This window comes from Malus domestica, chromosome 02, assembly GCF_042453785.1.
Source record: "Malus domestica chromosome 02, GDT2T_hap1".
NCBI lineage: Eukaryota > Viridiplantae > Streptophyta > Magnoliopsida > Rosales > Rosaceae > Malus > Malus domestica.
Genome location: NC_091662.1, coordinates 573,729 through 594,177, shown reverse-complemented (window position 1 = coordinate 594,177; position 20,449 = coordinate 573,729). Strand labels below are relative to the sequence as shown.

At 37.6% G+C, this 20,449-nt stretch overlaps 4 protein-coding genes across 4 annotated transcripts; 2 read left to right on the top strand and 2 right to left on the bottom strand.

The window, feature by feature from the left end:
- Nucleotides 1–717: 717 nt before the first annotated feature.
- LOC103446983 (probable WRKY transcription factor 32) lies at nucleotides 718–4,207 on the top strand. The gene is made up of 5 exons (XM_008386160.4): nucleotides 718–1,126; nucleotides 1,215–1,264; nucleotides 2,103–2,731; nucleotides 2,842–3,000; nucleotides 3,569–4,207. The coding sequence occupies exons 1-5, from the start codon at nucleotides 901–903 to the stop codon at nucleotides 3,924–3,926; spliced, it is 1,422 nt and encodes a 473-aa protein (XP_008384382.2). The 5' UTR covers nucleotides 718–900; the 3' UTR covers nucleotides 3,927–4,207.
- Nucleotides 4,208–5,382: 1,175 nt separating this feature from the next.
- LOC103446994 (uncharacterized) lies at nucleotides 5,383–9,675 on the bottom strand. The gene is made up of 5 exons (XM_008386168.4): nucleotides 8,277–9,675; nucleotides 7,287–7,344; nucleotides 7,100–7,183; nucleotides 6,822–6,963; nucleotides 5,383–5,981 (listed from the first exon to the last, which is right to left on the bottom strand). The coding sequence occupies exons 1-5, from the start codon at nucleotides 8,758–8,760 to the stop codon at nucleotides 5,613–5,615; spliced, it is 1,137 nt and encodes a 378-aa protein (XP_008384390.3). The 5' UTR covers nucleotides 8,761–9,675; the 3' UTR covers nucleotides 5,383–5,612.
- Nucleotides 9,676–10,619: 944 nt separating this feature from the next.
- Nucleotides 10,620–13,075, bottom strand: LOC103446999 (uncharacterized). The gene is made up of 5 exons (XM_008386175.4): nucleotides 12,628–13,075; nucleotides 12,482–12,542; nucleotides 12,231–12,335; nucleotides 11,642–11,984; nucleotides 10,620–11,138 (listed from the first exon to the last, which is right to left on the bottom strand). The coding sequence occupies exons 1-5, from the start codon at nucleotides 12,766–12,768 to the stop codon at nucleotides 11,117–11,119; spliced, it is 672 nt and encodes a 223-aa protein (XP_008384397.3). The 5' UTR covers nucleotides 12,769–13,075; the 3' UTR covers nucleotides 10,620–11,116.
- Nucleotides 13,076–15,558: 2,483 nt separating this feature from the next.
- LOC139188042 (leucine aminopeptidase 1-like) lies at nucleotides 15,559–19,406 on the top strand. The gene is made up of 10 exons (XM_070805010.1): nucleotides 15,559–15,844; nucleotides 16,213–16,621; nucleotides 16,730–16,924; nucleotides 17,147–17,372; nucleotides 17,644–17,770; nucleotides 17,883–17,978; nucleotides 18,162–18,239; nucleotides 18,440–18,500; nucleotides 18,624–18,811; nucleotides 19,056–19,406. The coding sequence occupies exons 1-10, from the start codon at nucleotides 15,563–15,565 to the stop codon at nucleotides 19,182–19,184; spliced, it is 1,791 nt and encodes a 596-aa protein (XP_070661111.1). The 5' UTR covers nucleotides 15,559–15,562; the 3' UTR covers nucleotides 19,185–19,406.
- Nucleotides 19,407–20,449: the final 1,043 nt, after the last annotated feature.

Here is a 20,449-nt window from a genome sequence, read left to right as displayed (position 1 = left end):
GGTTCGTCTGTTTTGATCCCTTAAAAATTGTAATAATTTTGTACTGTCGAATGAAATTTGAAAGATCCGGATCATTTGATTCAGTAATCTTAATGAAAAAGATCCGGAGGAGATCTCCTCTCACGGAATAAAACACTTTGCCATTCACTTTTTACTTTTTTGACTTTTACTTAACCACACCTTTTTATTCACAATATAAAATATTTAAATTATTAAATCTTTTACTACAAGGCCTACACATACAACCCTTTATTTATCTAATAAATATCTTACACTAAAACATAATAAAATTGCTTACGTACTTACTAACAACTATTGTTTTAATAGAAGTGAGAATGAAATCTTTTAAGATTAATGCAAAAATAGAAATACTAAGGACTCTCTTAAGATTAGATATTCAATAGGTTATCTGTCACTTTATTATTTATCATTAATTTTCATATTAATATTATCAACATCGTAGCAAAAATAAGATATGTCATAGAATTTATGAAAAATTTCACTTCGAGAGTTGAGTACGTGTTGGGACTTGGAAGTATGCGTCACATTTGCATGAGAAATGCTAAGAGGACTATGTCCGAGACCAAACGGCAGCCTAAGGAAACCGTCAAGTCAACAAAACCCACGGCAATCCCTGCACCTGATTTAACGGAGATATTAACGGCTTCGGATACACCGTCAAAAAAAGTTAAAAACCACCTGAGTCAACTTTAGTCAAAGACACACACATACATCCCCCACTATTTAAAGCAACCCCTTCTCTCCGCCTTTCTCTCTCTCGCCTAATCTAAACCGGTACACAAAATCCGGAACTTTTCACGGTTCCGGTCTAAATTTCGGCTCGATTTCGGACACCAACAGTTTCGACGAACTTTACTCTCTCAGAGTGACAAATCGGCCATGGCGGAGCACCGCGAGAGCTCCCATGCTCTCCCAGCAGAGAAACTACAGCCAAGGAAACAAGAACAAAAAGAAGGCGGCGACGGAGACGAAAAAGAAAAACAACGACTCGGTAAATTTCAATCCGGCGAGTTAGAGAGTTCTGTATCCGAGTTGAGACAGACGCGATTAGAAACCCCAACGGCGCCTTCGACGCTGGAAGTTTCAGGGAATGATCAGTTTGCAGGTAAAGCTTTGTTTTTTTTCGGAAAACGGTGCTTTTTTTGGGTGGGATTATAGTGAAGGGTGGTGATCATGTGTGGTTGATCCTACAGGTTTGCAGCTTGAGTCCGTGTCACAGTCGATTGATGGAGCTGGATTGCAGGTTAGAAGTTCAATCCTTTGAAATTTTTGAGCTTTTGATCATTGGCTAAGTGAATCGCGAGCATTTTTGTATGTGTGCAGTTACTGATTGTTTTGTAAATTTCTGCGTTAGGATAGAGCAGATTAGGACTAGAAATTTGATTTTTTTTTTCCGGTAGGATATCGAAATTATGAATGCGTTTTATGTGGGGGAAGGGCAAAAATGTTTGTTTAAGTTCTTGTTTGAGGGTTGGAATCATGAATCTGAAATCTTTGTGATTACGACGTCGCAGTTAACGTTGATTTGCAAGTGTTACGCGCTCTTAGGTACCAAGTAGGGAAAGGTTTGTATTCTGCTTGCGTTTTGGAGAGGCGAGTGAAGCGATGTTTGAGTAATTGGAAGAGAATCATCGAAGAGACAATAACAAGCAAAAATTTGCATCACTGAAAGTTATTAGCCTGGTATCAACTATTAATGGCTCAAAAGAACAACAAGTTTCACCTTAATACAACACCCCTGGTACCCCACATCATATCGGGAATGAGGTTTTACGGAAGGATGTATTAAACTCAAATGCAAACATTCAAAAGTAGGAAATTTGGTCACTCGGTGATCTGATAATATCAGAAGTATGACTAAGATAGATCCACTAGAAGGCAAATTCAGTTGACTCAAGATGGAATATTAGTTGCTTCACTGTATTTGTTTTCCTCTTGTTCTCACTTTGATGTTAGAGTATTTTAGATGCATCTTGTATAACATCGTTTGAATTACGTGCAACTTCAGAATATTACACCTCTTGTTATCAAAAGTCAAATACATTGTGGTTGTATAATCATTTTCTTTGTTATTTTCTCAGGAGCAACTTGGGCTGAGCCACCAGGAAAATTTGGCAAGTGTAGCGAACCATAAGACTCCGAAGCAAAGTCAGACTCAGTTGACTGTTTATCCAACTCCGTTTTCAGAACTATCTCCAACTTCTGTCACTCAATCCATTTCATCTGCTCCAAGCCCAATTCCACTAGAACGAAGAGTTCCTCATGGGAAGACATCTGCTTCTGATGGTTACAACTGGCGGAAATATGGTCAGAAGCAAGTAAAGAGCCCTCAAGGTTCTCGAAGCTATTATAGGTGCACATTTTCTGAGTGTTATGCCAAGAAGATAGAACGCTGTGATCACTCAGGCCATGTAACAGAGATTGTTTACAAAAGCCAACATACTCATGATCCCCCTCGGAAAAGTATCTGCATAAAGGAAAGTAAACTTGCACTCTCTGCTGAGTGTGTAAGATATAGAGTTGCTGCTGCAGAACATTCCTGCAGAATAGTTAATGACTCAGAGTTGTCCACATCTTCAAAAGAACCTATTGAAGAAACACCCTCAATTCCTGAAAGAAAACGGCAGAGCTCAAGTGACTCTGATGATAATGGCGATGTTAAAATCAAGGAGGAACATGGTGATGGTGATGAGCCAGAACCCAAACGAAGGCAAGTTTACGTGTAGATTTTGTTTCCTTTCGCCCCCCTCTATTTTGTACTATACTTGCTGAAAGGAGTATGTCACCTGGTTCTAATATACTTTCCTCATTGATAACCAGAATGAAGAAAAGCAATTCAAAATATTCCGCTTCTCTCTCAAAACCTGGCAAGAAACCTAAATTAGTTGTGCATGCGGCTGGGGATGTTGGAATATCAGGCGACGGATACAGATGGCGCAAATATGGACAGAAGATGGTGAAAGGAAATCCTCATCCCAGGTGCATTCCAATTTCCTAGTTTTTTTTCCTTGGTAGTTTGATGTTAGCCTAATTAATCAGCATCTGGGATTTAAATTCATTTTTGTATGTGGGTTAAATGATGTCCAGTAGGCGTTATTTTTACATAAACTTCATCTTTCCTTTGTACAAGATGTTTACTTTATAACTTCACACCGCAGTTAACTTGTGAAAGATACAATTGGAACAACTCAAAAATGCAGTGATCCAATTAGTGATTGACTCTTAAGCAATCTTAGCTGAATTCACTTTCGTTTATTTGCATTTCTAACATGTAAGCTGTATTCATTTTCGTTTATTTTATTTGCATTTCGAAGAGGTAAGCAGATCATAGATGATACTCATCAAAGAAATCTTTTAACGCATTTTGTGGTATCTTTAATCGAAACTTTTGTTATAAAGGAGATCTGCCACTTTTCTAGAGTGTGTATGTACAAGTAAAAATAGTGAACGGTATATATTCAGAGCTGGCATTCGGAGCTTTATGATAAATACGACATGTATTCGTTCCTTTGATTTTGATCAATTGTTGTATTCTTGTTTTTTTCAGGAACTACTACAGATGTACTTCTGCTGGGTGTCCAGTCCGGAAGCAGATTGAAACAGCCGTAGATAACTCAAGTGCTGTAATTATAACATACAAGGGGGTACATGACCATGAAATGCCTGTCCCTAAGAAGCGACATGGCCCTCCAAGCGCTCCTCTTGTTGCTGCTGCCGCTCCTGCTTCCATGAACAATTTGCATATCAAGAAAACCGATACAGACCCAAAGCCAATTTCGCCAACCCAGTGGTCGGTAGACACTGGTGGAGAATTGACAAGGGAGGCCTTGGACCTCGGAGGAGAGAAGGCAATGGAATCGGCTCGAACTCTTCTGAGCATTGGATTTGAAATAAAGCCTTGCTGAAAGCTCCTTTGCCGGCCCAAGGACTAATAAGGAACATCATAATCGTCGGGCCTCTCTCTCCCTCTCATAAAAGCTGCAGTGTATTTATATAGCATTACAAAATTATCAGATTGGCAGGTTTGATTATTTTCCCCCTTTTCCTTGGTGTTTTTCACCTTTCAGATGTAGTTTAATAGTGCTTAGACGTGAGATTTGGTATTGTACACCCTTGCATCTTGTTTTAACTAGGCTGATGGCAGTGAAACAATATAGAAATGGATGTCATTCGTTTAAAAATTCAATTCCGAGCATGCGCGTGGTATCAAACGAGAAAAACTTGAGTAGGGCAGCTTGACCAGCTCGACGGCTAGACTCGTCTCACCCTTTGGTCAAGTCCTTGAGGTAAAAAGATGGGATGTGGGTTGCCCTCGGATGCCATTCTTTCTTTTTCTTTTTATATTATCCACCAGTCATTATCTCAATTTGCTCAATTTGGTGGGATTGCATAAAATAAAAAAGAAAACAGGGGCAGGAGGCAGAATCGTTTCCTAATTAGTCTGCATCCAACAACACGACTCGAAATTTGTAAGGGTTGGTATAGTGAAAAACGAGCAAAGGTTTGAAATCTTCAATTTGGGTCGAAACTTGTACTGATGCATCGAACTTGTACGGATACATTATTTGGAGACACCAATTTTGTTTTGGCATACCGTTTGATTCAGAGATAAAAATAAGATGCTGCCTCATGTGCTGCTGAAGTTGCATAAGGACGAGGATCAGTCTGTCATCAATGTGTGAGTTACTATATTATATTACTATCCTCACATCGTTTTGCATGTTAATCTACCATATGTATATATAAATAAGTAAAACCGAACACGACCCGTCGACACTCCCTACTTGAAATAAAAAGAGTGGGGCCGCACATTTTAGGTGATGTTGGCGAGCCACCAAATTCAACGCAGACTTGTCTATCAATAAGGAGTTCCCCCGTCAGGCTGTCCTATTGGAGACAAGGAGACATCGTGCTACAGATCCTTCATTGTCAATTTGTCACCACCACCAGCTGTCAACCACAACTTTTAGGTCAAACCTCGATTAATTTCTAGTATACTCCAACGTATCTTATATATCTCAAGATTTGCGGTTGGTTATCCAACACTCAAATTTTCAGTGTATAAAATACCTCAGAGCATAGTAAAATTTTTGAAATGATAAATTGTAGAGGGCGACCTTGATGTAACGAAAATGTTTCTTCATTGTGACTGAAGGTCCGGATTCAAGTTGTGGAGTCAACAACCGTCGCAAAGCAGGAAGCCAACAAGCCTTGTTAGCTTGAAGTCACCCTTTAATTCAGATTGTGAAGCATTGTAGTGGTTTTTTTTTTTTCAGTTTCTTTTTCCTTCTTTTTAATTAATTAGTACCCTAATCCGGTTTTAAAGAGATCTAATTACCAATATCTTAACTGTACACAAAATTGCATTGTAGTGTTTTTGAAGGCTCTCTCAAGCAACAGCAAAATCACCAGTTTAATTTTAATCCACTTCAGTAATCCACATTGCCAGAATCCATATTTTGCTTCAGAATTTCATTAATTACAACACAAAACCCTCTTCACTACTACTCAATACAAAGAGTAGCTCCGAATCGGTCAATGCGGCTTAACTGATGATTAAACCCTGCTGAGCTGACCAAAGGCATTGCCTTTCACAAGTCCGACGAGAAACTCAACTCGTCTATGGCAACCGATAACTCCGATTCTATCCCGTTCTCCGTTTTCTTTCCAGCCTCATCCTTGGTGCCGTTCTCTCCCTTCCCTTCCGCGGCGTTTACGCACTCCTGGAATCTGAAGCAACCAATGAGGTGGTCGTTGGTGATTCCGGCGACCTGCATGAAAGAGTAAACGACAGTGGGCCCCACACTCCGGAACCCTCTTCTTACAAGGTCTTTGCTTATGACGTCTGCTTTTGGAGTTTTTGCCGGAACCTGCCGAGGATACCGGAATCGGCTGACGATGGGCTTGTTATTCACAAAGCTCCAGATATACTTGTCAAATGACCCAAATTCCTCTATGACCTGGCATCAGCAAAACCTGCAAAAAGTTAGCTGCAATGATAGAGATTAAAGAAATGTGCAATCTGCAATCATGGCCTTCCGTAAAAAGGGTTTTCGGATATTTTGATTGAACGGCTGGAAAACTATCGAGTTGGATAAGGATAAGTGAATTCAGGACTAGTAATGAAGCGAGCTGGCATGCCGAAGAAAGGGAATAATTAGGTTGGTTGAGCAATTGTTGAGGTATGATGGAAGGTTAGGCTCCTACAAAGGATGATAGAACTATGATTTGTCCTCTATTGTGATACAAATAACAAAGATGTTCAGGACCACAATGCAACTACTTTTTTGACCTAACCTACTTGACCAAATGATCACTAACTACTCATTATATGCCACTTAATTGCTTGCACAAACAACAGAAAACATGTGGGTCCCCGGGTCTATACTGGAGAAAACTCCGCGAATGAGGCTATTTGGCTTGTAAAGAGAGAATTTTTCTGGGTGTGACGCTGACACGGCCTCCTGGTGTTACTAATCCACGTGTTATAGCAATATGGTTGATAGCATTAACAAACAGATCCATATGTTCCAACATGAGTGGATCATTGGTGTTAGCGTCACCCGAAAAAATTACTCATAGATTGATGCATAAATAAAACTAGTAAAAGTATACTAAAACTTGCCAAGTTTGCTTTTATTGGGTATCATTGAAAAGGTAAGTTTGCGATGGAAAAGCATACAAGCATATGATTTCTAGTACTTTCCCTATATGAGTTAGTAGTGGTTTACTAAGCTGGAATGAGTGTGCATCTTCTGCAATTCAATCTCAAACAATTGGAGAGGGAAATGAACGTATACCTTGGTTGTTTGACGTGCATTCTCAATGACAGCACGCAACTTCGGTTCAGACAATAGGGAACTCGCAGCACTTCCTGGTGCTATTAGCTTCTTCTCATTCAATTTTGAAACGGCAATGGGATCAAAATGTGCAAAAACTTCCCTGAAAGCAAAAAAAAAAAAATACCCATTCAACAAGGAAGGGACCATCACTGAAAAGGCCCCAACAGTTTGTACCGAAAATAATTCAGGGTAAGTAGGTTGGTAAATAGAAAAGAAAACTTTCACAGAGACAATACCTAAAGATGTGTTTTTTGCTTAAAATGGCAGGCCATGAAAGCTCAGCCAAAGCACCTGATAGGACCAGAAGCTCAAACAGTTTCCTGCATGTGATCAAGAAGATAAAGAAATGATGGTGAAGTATATTTTTATAAAGTAATAGTCATTACTGTCAACATATATGCAAATAGTGTTGCTATGACTTACTTATCATCGTGTACTGGAAGCCCCCATTCTTCATCATGAAAAGCAGCATAACATGGATCTGCTTCAACATACCAGGCTCTATCAGAATATAAATATCCGGAAGAAGAATTCCAAGCCATGTAGAAAATCCTATTTGTTTCAACTATACAAAGTGAGTGTCTAAGCTAACATTAACGTAATTCTACCTCCACAATGCTTGGCAAGGTTAAGCTTACCCCTCCTCTTTGGTTGGATTCATTTGACAAGCACACAATAAGCAGAAATGCACAACTTTCGCAAATTGTTTACTTCTGCAGTTATATATCTGTTTTCTATCATTCATGCACCAATAACGTGAAATGTGAATTATTCATAAAAAAGGAGACAAAATCAAAATAATAGCCGCTGAGTGACTACAATTGTTTGGCTTGGACATCAGAACAGTGTAATATACTCATTGGATCTCTCATACAAGAGCTGAAGAGAGTAATCCAAATTAAGCCTTGAACATAATTACTTCCATCAACCAAATTTATTTAAAATCGCCTATTCACAAACTTTATGCTCCCTTAACTTGAAGCTCTTCGTTCTAAGGTACAAACTGCTTTTATCTTGTTGGAATACGAACTGCATCCTAGTCATTTTGGTTTTGAACTGATGCTAACTCGTATCTACATCGCCAAGTCTAATCTTAAATCAGAGGGGGCATGGGGCGTGAAGAATAAATTGCCTACGCTTTGCTGAATTATGAACTAAATCATGACAGTCCTACTGCTAGTCTAAACCGTGCCCCAAATTAGCATTTTGGTCAGTAAATTCCCTCAAATTTTCCAAAAGCAAAGCTCAAGATGGTAGAAAACAATAGGGGATGTGATATATACTCTAGAAATTCTAATGGTATGCTTTACCAGATAAGAATATATCCAGAGAAGATTTACATTTCTAACTAGAAAACCATAAACAATTACCAACGCAAACAGTTTGACTAGAATCAAAGAAATGAAAACGAACCAGTATTTGGCGTCACCCAAGCGCATCTCTTCTTAGACTGTGAACCATCATGAGGAGAGTCCAATCCACCATCAGAAACAACACTTCTCGGCTTTGAAACATACTGCTTCCTCCCACTCCCTACACTATTTGATCGAATCAGCCTACCCGTGGATGATCTACTATGAAACGAATCCGTAGAGGCATCCGATGAACAAGATGCATTTAGCGAAAGATTAGAGTGCAATAGCTGCTCGTGCCGACGAAGCACTGAATGAACCTTGGGAGAATGCGGTTGAGGAGAGGTAGTATGCATTGAAGATTGACGGGTTTTCTTCTCTTCAGCTGATTTAACCTCCTTACCCAATTTCTCAGCCTTTCTCAGTGGCTTTGAAGCCGGTTTTCTCGAACTGAACGTCCCTGCCTTGTTCCCAGCAGGTCCAAGCACTGGCCTTGACTCTGAATCAGCCACATTGATAGACCTTACTCTTGGAGCTCCTGACATCGATATCACTCCTTTGGTTGAACACCAAATTCTCTAAAGATCTCAGCTTTATTACCCCAATAAAAAACTACAAAACCAACCCGACTATGAATTTGCCTGAGCCGCCTCAAATCATCGAAACCCCATCTTCGAAATTCACTGAAACCCACTTTCTCTTTCACTTTCAAAAGCTCAAATCACCAGAAAAACTCTGAAAGTATATAAGATTTGACACTTGCAGTAGCTACATTCATTGACTTTGCTCTTCAAGTTCCCAAAACAGATCTCAACTTTTCAGCCACACGATCCCCCAGCCCCAAAGTTACACTCCTACCCCTTTTGGTCCATTCACATTCAAATCATCAAAATTTCACCAATCCAATATCTCAAACCCCTCTCACAGAAACCAACTAAAGCCCCCATTTTTCCAAAACCCCAGATTCCAGATGCCCAAAATCCCTAGAAATTCAAAACCCACTTACAATTTCACAGAAAATAATTGAAAGAACAATAGCTTCACCTTCTGGTGCCAAAGCAAGGGCTTTATATATGAGCTTCCAAATAGCCTCCAAACCCAGATATTCCCACTCTTAACTTCTGTGGAAAATCAACTATCTGAAAGAAATGAGGCAGTAAAGCACAGGTTTTTCAAACGAAAACGATGTGGTTTGGTCCCTGCAACACCTGGAAAGAGTAAAGCTGACACAAAAGACATGGTCTCTTTGCAATTCCCATGCTTTCTTCACTTTCCGGGAAAAAAAAGAAAGTCTCCGGGAAAATGCGGGAAAGTGGGTTTTTGTGAGGACTGAGGAGCAAAATGGCTTCGATCTCCAGAAATTGAAATTTTCCTCTCCCTGAATTTGGACACAGAGAGAGAGAGAGAGAGAGACAGAATGAGAGCAAAAGACAGAGAGATAGAGAGTGAAAGATTGTCCTGTTTTGTTTTCTCGTCGGGTGACCTAAAGAGCCGGTGTGCCCGGTAAAATTGATCGCCTGCCGCGCTGCTCAAATTTCCACTCATTCTACTCACTAAAAGTTAATATACAAAGATATTTCTCCTTTTTAGTTAATTTTTTTTTTCTCCAAAAGTTAATACAAAACGTAAAATTAAATTAGAACTCGTTTGAACGTGTTTTTAAATTGATTGAAAGTGTTTTTAGTGATCTTAAAAAAATACCTCGAAATGCTTTCAGTAAGAAGCACTAGATATGCACTTATTCCAACAAGCATTTGATGTGATTTTGAAATGCAGAATCAATCTTACCAAAAGCACATCCAGTCAATTAAAAGTATTTCCAAACGAGTTATTAGTTCATTGAAAAGTTTGAACTACTTATCATTAGAGTTAAGCTTTTCAACGTAAACTTGTAAATAAGTATGTTATTAAAGTGATTAGATAAAACGAAATAAGACCCGTAGATGATGAGGGGGTCGTAGTCTGTTAACCCTTTTTTTATGTAAAGATAATGTTTCTAATTCCTTTGATGTTCAGGAGGAGAAAATTTTGTTTATCCATTTTGTGTCCTCCGGATGTTACTCAATAAATTATATAAGAATTCATAGCCAACTAAAAAATGGAATTAAACTATTTATTATATAAAAAAGAACTCAAATACCTTATTTAATAACACACTTCTTGGTGTTTTAAGATGGTTTGCTACCCAAATATTTAAATAGCACACTTCACCTTCACAACTTATTACTAAATATATAATTCAAATAGTTTCTAATTTTTTTAGTGGAAACGGTAGAAGCAACCATTGAGTTTTGAGCTCAATGAATATATATATATAATCTACAAAATACCATACAAAAGGTAGAATATTTTGTAAACAAAACGATAATCTACATTAAATTAATTTAAACTTCGAAAAAAGAAATTTAAACTCGAGTAAATAGATTTTATATACTCTCCCCATTCAGTTCGACTAAACCATAAATTACAAACATGCAATATCTTGCCTCATCTGCCCTTTGAAGATGGGCTAAGCTACAGGTGAGAGTGACAGCCATCATATTGGCATGACCTTAATTGGAGTTTGACAATTTGGAAAGACACAAATATTTCAGTCACAAGGGCATTATTAATAACATATAACGGTGTGACAATCACGCCGAAAAACTTTTCATTTGTCAATGCAACACGGTTCACAAATGAGCTTGATGCAGCTGCAATGAAGCTGTAGAAAGACTTTAGGAAACCACACATGATGTAATAAAAAGGGCTATTTCTGAAAGCTACCATTAACTTAAACGTGTTTTTTTTTTTTTCGCGGCAGAGAAAGAAGTCGAAGAGAAGATGTAGCACCATCTTAACCAACGTTCATTAAACTGTCTTTGAGTCCTCTGGCTTGTGAAGAACCGGAAAACAGAACGCTCACAAGATCCGGAAATGGCAGCTGCAAGTACCGACAAAACAACAAATAGTAAGTGAATCAAAATACTACATATTTCTTGCAAAAATAGAAAAACGGACCAGGTTGGTTAAGGATGTGTTGTTTTGTTTAGCAAAGCAAGCTTTAGGTTGGGCACAACGTTCCAAATAGCACCCGCCTACGTAATAATGGTAGGCAATTTGTGACCAAAGGGTTCATAATCTCACCATCCAAACTGAGTTGGCAATATAACAATTTCCTGACCAAAGGTTTTCTACGATATCGTTCTTAGATTGGATGTTAGACTCAGAAGAAAGATTAACAATAATTCAATGTTACTTGATGAACATCGGAAATTTACTGAAAAAGTTGTCAATTATATATTCTTTGGAGAACTTTTATGAACCTCAATAGCACTAACACGAAATGTTAACCAGTGCCCTCCCTAACAAAGAAGTTATGACAAGTAATCAAATCATGAATGCATTTAACAAAAGAAAAATGAAACGAAATGAAACGACACTTACCCGAGTAGACCCCTGCCTTGCCATGTTCTAGGTGTCATGGTTAAGTTGACTTGAGCACCTTGCCTTACAAGTATTACAGGTATCCCACGGCCCTGATTAGCTTGAGCCTCGGAAGCAAGTTTCTGCAACAAATTATCGCCATTTTCTACACTACCAAATTTAACAATCTGATCTCCAAGCTGCAAACCATCCTCTGCTGCTGGTGATTCATCAGCTATCTCATCCACCAACGCAAAGGGTACACTCACAATCACATCCACATCCATGGTATTGGTAGAACCAGTATGAACATTGGTTGAGGATGCAGATACAACCACGTTGACAACTGATGCGCTTTGGCCATCTGACATCCATCATCACAGAAACATTAGACAAAAATGCAGGTGTCACATATCTTGATAGATACACAGTACAATTTATATTTAGCTCCTATCTGGAAAGGCCAATAAATCTCAGAATTCTCACAATGCACAGGCACTCACTACTCACATACACACAATACATATCAAAACACGAAACAGATTAAACCGCAGAAAATATAACTTTCCTACCAAAACGATAATATGCATGCCGGGTTTCAAAAACCTACCTGAATCTTTGAGTGATGATTGTTTCGGAGTAAGCCTTGCCGAATGCAGAACTTCTATATTTCGGTTCAATTTCTCGGTAACCTCTTTGTGATCATTTCGCAATTCTGCAATTACAAGCAAGAACACAAAGAAATAACAAATACCAACATCAGAACCTCCATTAGAAGCAATAAACAAAGCTCCCCAATTTATTGCGATTAATTTAATATGCAATTTGTTCAAATACAACACTAAAATATCCTTTTTTTACCCGCAAGACGACGCCTTTCCGCTCGCACAGCTGGGATGTCAATGTCTTCGCGAGGAAAACCCTACACATTCGAAGAGGACGGAACACCAAAAACCCTAAATCCCCAAATATTGTAAATTAAAAAAAAAAGAAAAAAAAAGATTGACCTCGGAGTCAAGGAGGTTGCCGGAGATTCCAGGGCCGCCGGGCTGAGTAAGACGCTCGATGATGGCGTTGATCTCCGCCTCCAGGGCAGTCCTCTTCTCCATCAGGCCCATCGTCTCCCCCTTCAGATTCGTTCGCACCATTTTACTTCTCTTCCTCTTTTTTCTTTTCTTTTCTGTACTCTGAGTTGAGACTGAGAGAACCAGAGAGAATAAAACCGGTGGCGGTCAGTCAAGGGTAATTTTGGCAAAATCAAATAAAGGTTTCACGTGCTTGACACGTGCATCATTCTTCATTAGAAGATGAAAATTTGGGAGTCACAAGAGTTTTATGATCTTCGATCCTTTGTAAATTGATATGCAACACCATCGAATTTCAAACTGCAAACGCCGAGAAACATTACACACTCTATTACCACCACGCCAGGTACACATTTGTTAAATTTGGCTTACTTTTATTGATTTATATTATCTACAGTATATATAGAATAAAAATTTGAACCTATCTAAGCAATTGCCTTATCCGACTACCTCAAGGTCGGCCTGCCAATCCAAACAAAATGTTGTCACGTCATTGTTTATTTTTTTATTTTAAGTTTCTATATGACAGGCATATAAAAAGCTACATACTTAAATTATCGATAATTTGTACTTATTAGTAACTAATTATGTTTTGGCTTGGTTAGGGCATGATCTAGGTTTGGGTGAAATAACATTTTTTTTTATTCAATCGCTACAAGATCAACAATTTCATGAGCTTGAATTCCGGTTGATATACAAACTTTTACAACGAATGAGACCAATGTAGAGTAAGATAGGTCCCAAAATACATAGAATATTACTTTCTTATGAAAGAAGTTATGTGAATAATGTCATCTGAAATAAATTTTTTTGTGTTAATTAATATATTACAGTCTTCTGATTTCTAATCATATAGGTTTTGGTTAAATATAATATCAGATTTTTATTACCAGGTCCAATATTACTGTGAGAATATAAGTTATGTTACTTAGAATTTGGGTGAGGATGTTTTTATAGCCGCACAAATTAAAATTGTTGCAACAAGGACAGCAGCATTGATTCTTTCTTATTGGATCCAAGCTTATTGAGGCGACTGACAGTTTCAAACCAGTGATGTATGGGTAAAAACTCAAAACTCTATCTATTAAGAAAGTGAAACAAATTTGCATTTGCATTGGAGAATAAAGATGGTTTTTTTTTTTTTACCAATATTAATAGTACGATTATTCTTGTCTTTAGAAAAATGAAAACCTTTTAGGATGGCTTAAACCTCCAAAAGTGGGGGAATTTCGTTCTTGATAGGAAGGACAAGACATTGTTTTACGGAGTTTGATTCTCTCTCCTCCCATTTCATCTTTTCTTCGGTGTCCTCCTCTCTCTCTATAGAGAAGGCTAAACTTGACATGCTATAATCTTGAGCGTTCAAGTAGGAGAGCATTATAAAAGAGGGAAAATGGGAGAATCTGTTGTACAACAAGTGATATATGTATTTTTGGTCATAACGAAAGATTCTAATATAAGAGTGAAATATACAAGAGAAATACTAATACGGCGATAAACTCTTGTCGTAGTAGAGAAATGACTATTTGAACTCTGGGTCACATAACCTAAAGTTTTTAGTTAAAAATGATTTTCCTTGGTTTGTAAAGACGTTTTCATAACATTACTAATATAAATGACACATTAATAATCGATAACATATCAATATGCTTATTTGATGGTCGAACATGTCTCGTGATTAGATAATCGGACCATTTGGAAAATATGATTCTCTTAATTAGAAAAAGAGAAACCGGGCCTGGAGTCGAGCCCAACCATTTGGATGATCTCCATGGACTGCATGCCGGATGTTGGAATTAAACCTAAGCCCAAAACATAAAATAAATAATAAAAATGAAAAAAAAATCCTCAAAATAAAAAGACATTTGAAAATTCAGAACATGGTTTTAATTTTAAGGAAAACTAATGAAAAATGCTTGAAAACTTTGAGTTTAATGATAAGGACAAAATAAAGGGTAAAGTGAATAGTACAAGGATTGATTTTTTAGTGTAAAAATGTGGTTTTTCGTTAAAGTGAACAGTACCGGGTGCTTTTTGTTAAAGTTCCCTTTATTTTATCATCTAAAAGGAAAAGAATTCATATTTTTTGAAAAAAAATGGGATAGTTGTGGGATCACTCTACACTGAACTTCAACGATCCGAAATTGTTTATTTTTAAATCTCCATTCATAGATCAATTTTGCAAAAAAAAAAAAAAAAATCAATATGAAACGATTTGACCATTTAATTATCACAATGAAATTTCATTATTTATTGTAAAAAAAGTGTTCGTCAAATTTTTTAAATTCAACTATATGTCTCAAATATTTTCAATTTGACTAATATTTTGCAAAAAATATTTATGGAGTGCAACTTGAAAAATAAACAGTTCGAATCGTTAAAGTTCGATATAATGTGAACTCAACAACCACCCATTTTTTTCTTTATTTATTTTTAGTACATAAATATTTTTACACTAAATCATCCGTTTAAAAAAGAATGAAAATTCCTTCCTGTAAAGGCCTCGATCGTCTATAGGCTGGCTCATTATAAATACAGAGGACTAGGCAACACTTAGACCATCTCCAACCCTTGGGCTAAAAGCCAAATTTTTTAGCCCAGAAACATCTTTTCTGCTCCAACCATTCTACCCTAAAATTTTAGCCCGGAATTATTAAAGAATGAAATTAGCCTAAATTTTTTTCTTAAATCAATTTTTTTTTTTAAATAAATATGTAGATTATTGTAAATTAATTTTATAAACATTTTAATCTAAAAAAATTTAAATTCCGATAAACATTTCGCATTTAGCCCGGGGGGAAAGCTGGGGGGTATTTGGCCCAGAAATAGCATTTGACATTTAGCCTAAAATTTTAGCATGGGTTGGAGAGTGTTTGGGGGTAATTTGGCTTTTAGCCCAGGGTTGGAGATGGTCTTAAAAATGGTGACTGCCGTAGTAGTGTCCTTGGCGTCTACGCTTATTGCCGTCACTTCACCTTCGTACTCTTCCTCCTTTTTGACGAAATTACGGTCTGCCCACAGTCTCCGACTTTCTTTTGCAGTTACACACCTGTGCTCTCGCAGAGGGAAGCTCATGGCTCACACTCTCGCTCAGGCCAATCTCGGCCTCACTCACCCATCCTGCATCGACGCCCCTAAGGTATATTTCTCTCATCGCTTTCCCAATCCAGTGTATCTATGTTCGTCGATGGAAGGTTGTAATTTCGATCATTTTTTGGGGTTGGTTTGTGAAAAATGATTTTTTGGTAGGTGGGTTTGCGATTGTTTAGAGGTGTTGAGTGTTGTAATTGTTAGTTTTTCATGTAATTTGATGGATTTGGTGGGTTTATATCTGTAAAGATTCGATCTTTGTATGTGGGGTGATTGTATTTTTTTTTTTGTTTATATACAATCAAAACGATATAAACAAAAAATATATGGATCATGTTGACTTTGATTGATTATATTGGATTCAGTTGTGGAAGGACTTGAATATGTTGAACTGACATGTGTGTTAATTCCTGGAAGATCTCTTTTGCTGCGAAAGAGCTCGATGCAGCAGAATGGAAAGGAGACCTACTTGCAGTGGGTGTCACAGAGAAAGATTTGGCGAAAGATGAGAACTCCAAGTTTCAAAATTCAGTATTGAAGAAGCTAGATTCCCATTTGGGTGGTCTATTGGCTGAAGCATCTTCTGAGGAAGACTTCACCGGAAAGTCTGGCCAGTCAACAGTTGTTAGGCTTCCAGGTCTTGGCTCGAAGAGGGTCGGCTTGTTTGGGCTTGGCCAATCTGCTTCGTCTACAGAGGCTTTCCAAGGTCTTGGTGAGGCTGTAGCAGCAGCAGCAAAGGCTGTTCAAGCCGGTGACATTGCTATTGTGCTTGCCTCTTCAGAGGGGATTTCTGCGAAATCTAATACTGCTTCTGCAATAGCTTCTGGTACTTTGGCCCAATATTTTCTTTATTCTAATTTGGTATTTGGTATTCTGATATGGTAATATATTAATAGTTGTGGTAAACATGTTGGAATGACTTGAATTACTGCAGGAACTGTGCTGGGGATATATGAAGATAATAGGTACAAATCAGAGTCAAAGAAATCAGTTCTAAAATCTGTGGACATTCTTGGTCTCGGAACTGGACCTGAAGTAGAGAAAAAGCTCCAGTATGCTGAAGATGTTACTTCTGGAATAATTTTTGGGAAAGAGCTAGTAAATTCACCTGCCAATGTTCTTACACCTGGTTCGTAGGAGCTAATTTCTCGCAGTTGTTATCCTTTAATGTCGATGTTATTTAGCGGCACTTTCTTCATTTAGTTCGTTGACCAGTAATGAAAATCTGGATTCTCCGTAGTGTTTCCATTTAGCTGGCCTATACTGGTAGTTCCCAATTTTTCGTTCGTCAGTCCCTGTTCATTGAGATATTTCCTATTATTGACTGTCTGCAATGTTTATTATGTCTCAGGGAAACTAGCTGAAGAGGCCTCAAAGATTGCTTCCACATACAGTGATGTTCTGTCTGCAAATGTATTAAATGAAGAGCAATGCAAAGAACTGAAAATGGGTTCTTATTTGGCTGTTGCCGCAGCCTCAGCAAATCCTCCACATTTTATTCACTTGATTTACAAACCCCCTGGTGGACCTGCTAAGGTCAAATTAGGGTTGGTTGGTAAAGGACTGACCTTTGACAGGTAATTGCAAATTATTTAGAATGAACTTTTTGCTCCTAGTTCTTTTAGCTCTTGCAAAATAGAACAGTTTGGTTTAGCTGCCTGTAAATTTTGTGATATTACAATGTGTCTGTGGTAAAGGGGTTAGTTACTGAGTTTCATGGTGGCATGAAGTCTATATAGTACTATAGTAGTAAGTGTTGTTCATTTACTCTCATACTGTGTACACCATTTTTTCTCTTTATCAATGAGCTGACTCTGTGTTGTTTGGTTTATCTTTTTATGTTATCAGCGGTGGCTACAACATCAAGACAGGGCCTGGCTGTTCAGTTGAACTCATGAAATTTGATATGGGAGGTTCAGCAGCCATATTAGGTGCAGCAAAAGCCATTGCTCAAATCAAACCGCCTGGTGTAGAAGTAAGTCATCGTGTTTTCCATGTTTCTATCGTTGGGATAGTGTATGATTGATCTGTTGCAGTTTTTAGTGATGTACACGAGTATGGATCAATAATGGGTATTGTGTGTGCAGGTTCATTTCATTGTTGCAGCTTGTGAGAATATGATAAGTGGAACAGGTATGAGGCCTGGAGACATTGTGACAGCATCAAATGGAAAGACAATTGAGGTATGTTTTCTGACTAATTGTTAAAATGTGCTTAACATAACGTGAAGAATTATTTTACGCATTATCTTTGATTTGAGCAGATGTTTTCTAGCTGATGAGAGGTTTAACCGTCTAATTGATTCACTATATGCAAATCCATGTTTTTATGAACTAACGGTCTATTTGCTTCAATTTCTGCTGCAGGTCAATAACACTGATGCTGAGGGTAGACTTACTCTGGCAGACGCATTGGTATATGCTTGTAACCAAGGTGTTGATAAGGTATTCATGTGGTGATGCATCATGGCTATGCATTTTGTATCTGTAATATCGGTGCTAGTTTTGTAACTATTAACTGGTCTTTCTTTCATCAGAATTGAGTTCTAGAACTGTGCAATTGTTGAAAAGTTTATTTGTTTGTACTTTCTTGATGTATGGTACATAACGATTTCTATTAATGCTAACACTATCATATTATGCAGATTGTTGACCTGGCAACCTTAACGGGTGCTTGTGTAGTTGCTCTTGGACCCTCAATAGCAGGTATAAACATATTCTTACAAGCATTTAGTAAATGGTTAGTAATGCAAAGTCTCGTTTCTGCTGGGATAGGATTTCTGAAAGCTGTCATATCTGTTTACGTGATGTTAAAACTTTTCCTTTCAGGCGTCTTCACACCAAGTGATGACCTGGCGAAGGAGGTATTTGCAGCTTCAGAAATCAGTGGGGAGAAATTTTGGAGGTTGCCATTGGAGGAGAGTTATTGGGAGACAATGAAATCCGGAATAGCTGATATGCTCAACACCGGTGGTCGTGCAGGTGGTTCAATCAATGCTGCTCTCTTCTTGAAGCAGGTATATGATTGTATATTTTTATTCTTGGTGTCTTCTGTGCTTCTTGCTTCATCACCGAAATAACTTGACATCCGTTTCACCTTTTCTTTTTCCGGTTAAGTGGAGGGCTAAAGCCCAAGAAACTACACTACGACGAATCTAGGACTACTGTCTTCTCCTTTGTTCCCATTGATGACAAAACCTGCCTTATTGTGTCCTGTTGTCTCACTTACTAATGACAATGTTTACAACTATGCTTTTGCAGTTTGTGGACGAAAAGGTTCAGTGGATGCACATTGACATGGCCGGGCCTGTTTGGAATGACAAGAAACGCACTGCTACAGGGTTCGGTGTTTCCACTCTGGTGGAGTGGGTTCAGAAGAACTCTTCTTAGGTGGCTGAAGCATCCGTCGACATAAGCATCACCAGCCGAGGCAACAGAAGCATCTTGATGTGCCGCGAGTCGACTTTAGTTAATGAATAAAATGTGCAGGAAAAGAAATGGAAAGGGTTAATGGACCTAGCCTCCTAGGCATGGTCTTGTTCAAGTTTTTACCTTTTATCATGTCGTTAGAACGTTAAAAGTTTAAATAAAAAGAGAGAGCTTATGAGTAAAGTAGTCGTTTTCTCGGTGCCCTATCGGAAGAAAATTGAAAAAGTAAAGTCGTATTCAACAAGCCTGTGGTTCTGGGCTCGTTTTGACGTGCTTTTAAAATGACTGAATACGTTTTTAGATAAATTATTTTTGGGTTTCAAAAGCATTTAAAGTGCTTTATGCAAGAATCATCAATTATGTGCTTATTCCAAGAAGCACAATAAGTGTGTTTTTCAGGATTTATTTGCTTCTATACTAATGATTGGTTTTAAAAACTTTTTCACCAAAAACGTTTTCAGTCGTTTAAAAAATACATCCAAACGAGCTCTTAGACGGTAAAGAATGTTTATCCACCTTTAAGCTTTTCGATAATAAGTGTTGATATGAGTGGTTTGGATTTTTGAGCCCGCCAACTCTAGATGCAATAAGGACAAAAATGGGATTGGAATTTCCACTCACAATGAAGGTTGTATTTTGGTATGGTGTTCAAACTCTCGAATGCAGCCTAGATAGCGGGATGTGGAGAGGATCTCAATTCCTCTTAACCAATAAAGAATTTTTTTTATAACTTGTATCAAATTAGGTTCATATTTCTTCAAATATAATTGTAAACACGTGATAGAGAAACTTTGGTAAGATTGTAGGTCTCCGCTAATTTTCAGGTATGATTGTCTTAACCAATAAAGAATTTTTTTTTATAACTTGTATCAAATTAGGTTCATATTTCTTCAAATATAATTGTAAACACGTGATAGAGAAACTTTGGTAAGATTGTAGGTCTCCGCTAATTTTCAGGTATGATTGTCTAATTACAACAACTTTCATACTGAATAAAAACAAAAACACATGAATTTTTTTATGGTTAAAAAAATACAAAAATCAAGATTTTATGATTAAAAAGCTAAACATATCCTATACTCGAAACATTCTAATCACCATAGAATTTGTGTGGAAAATATTTTTGTGAGTACTTTTAAATGAAAACTAATGAAAATGGCTTGAACTTTGAGTTTTAACAATAAAGACAAAATAAAGGGTACACTAAATAGTATTGGGATTGTAAC

Bases quoted from the DNA above. Each gene is read 5' to 3' on its own strand.
- LOC103446983 (XM_008386160.4), top strand. From the start codon at position 901: ATGGCGGAGCACCGCGAGAGCTCCCATGCTCTCCCAGCAGAGAAACTA. The intron at 1,265-2,102 runs GTTAGAAGTTCA...TTATTTTCTCAG, and splicing joins TTGATGGAGCTGGATTGCAG to GAGCAACTTGGGCTGAGCCA. The intron at 3,001-3,568 runs GTGCATTCCAAT...TGTTTTTTTCAG, and splicing joins AAAGGAAATCCTCATCCCAG to GAACTACTACAGATGTACTT.
- LOC103446994 (XM_008386168.4), bottom strand. From the start codon at position 8,760: ATGTCAGGAGCTCCAAGAGTAAGGTCTATCAATGTGGCTGATTCAGAG. The intron at 7,345-8,276 runs GTTCGTTTTCAT...ATGTTGAAGCAG, and splicing joins TTGGGTGACGCCAAATACTG to ATCCATGTTATGCTGCTTTT. The intron at 5,982-6,821 runs GTATACGTTCAT...TGCTGATGCCAG, and splicing joins ATGCACGTCAAACAACCAAG to GTCATAGAGGAATTTGGGTC.
- LOC103446999 (XM_008386175.4), bottom strand. From the start codon at position 12,768: ATGGTGCGAACGAATCTGAAGGGGGAGACGATGGGCCTGATGGAGAAG. The intron at 12,336-12,481 runs GTAAAAAAAGGA...TTGTAATTGCAG, and splicing joins GGAAAGGCGTCGTCTTGCGG to AATTGCGAAATGATCACAAA. The intron at 11,139-11,641 runs GTAAGTGTCGTT...CGGTACTTGCAG, and splicing joins CAAGGCAGGGGTCTACTCGG to CTGCCATTTCCGGATCTTGT.
- LOC139188042 (XM_070805010.1), top strand. From the start codon at position 15,563: ATGGGTTGGAGAGTGTTTGGGGGTAATTTGGCTTTTAGCCCAGGGTTG. The intron at 17,373-17,643 runs GTAATTGCAAAT...TTATGTTATCAG, and splicing joins AAAGGACTGACCTTTGACAG to CGGTGGCTACAACATCAAGA. The intron at 17,771-17,882 runs GTAAGTCATCGT...TTGTGTGTGCAG, and splicing joins TCAAACCGCCTGGTGTAGAA to GTTCATTTCATTGTTGCAGC.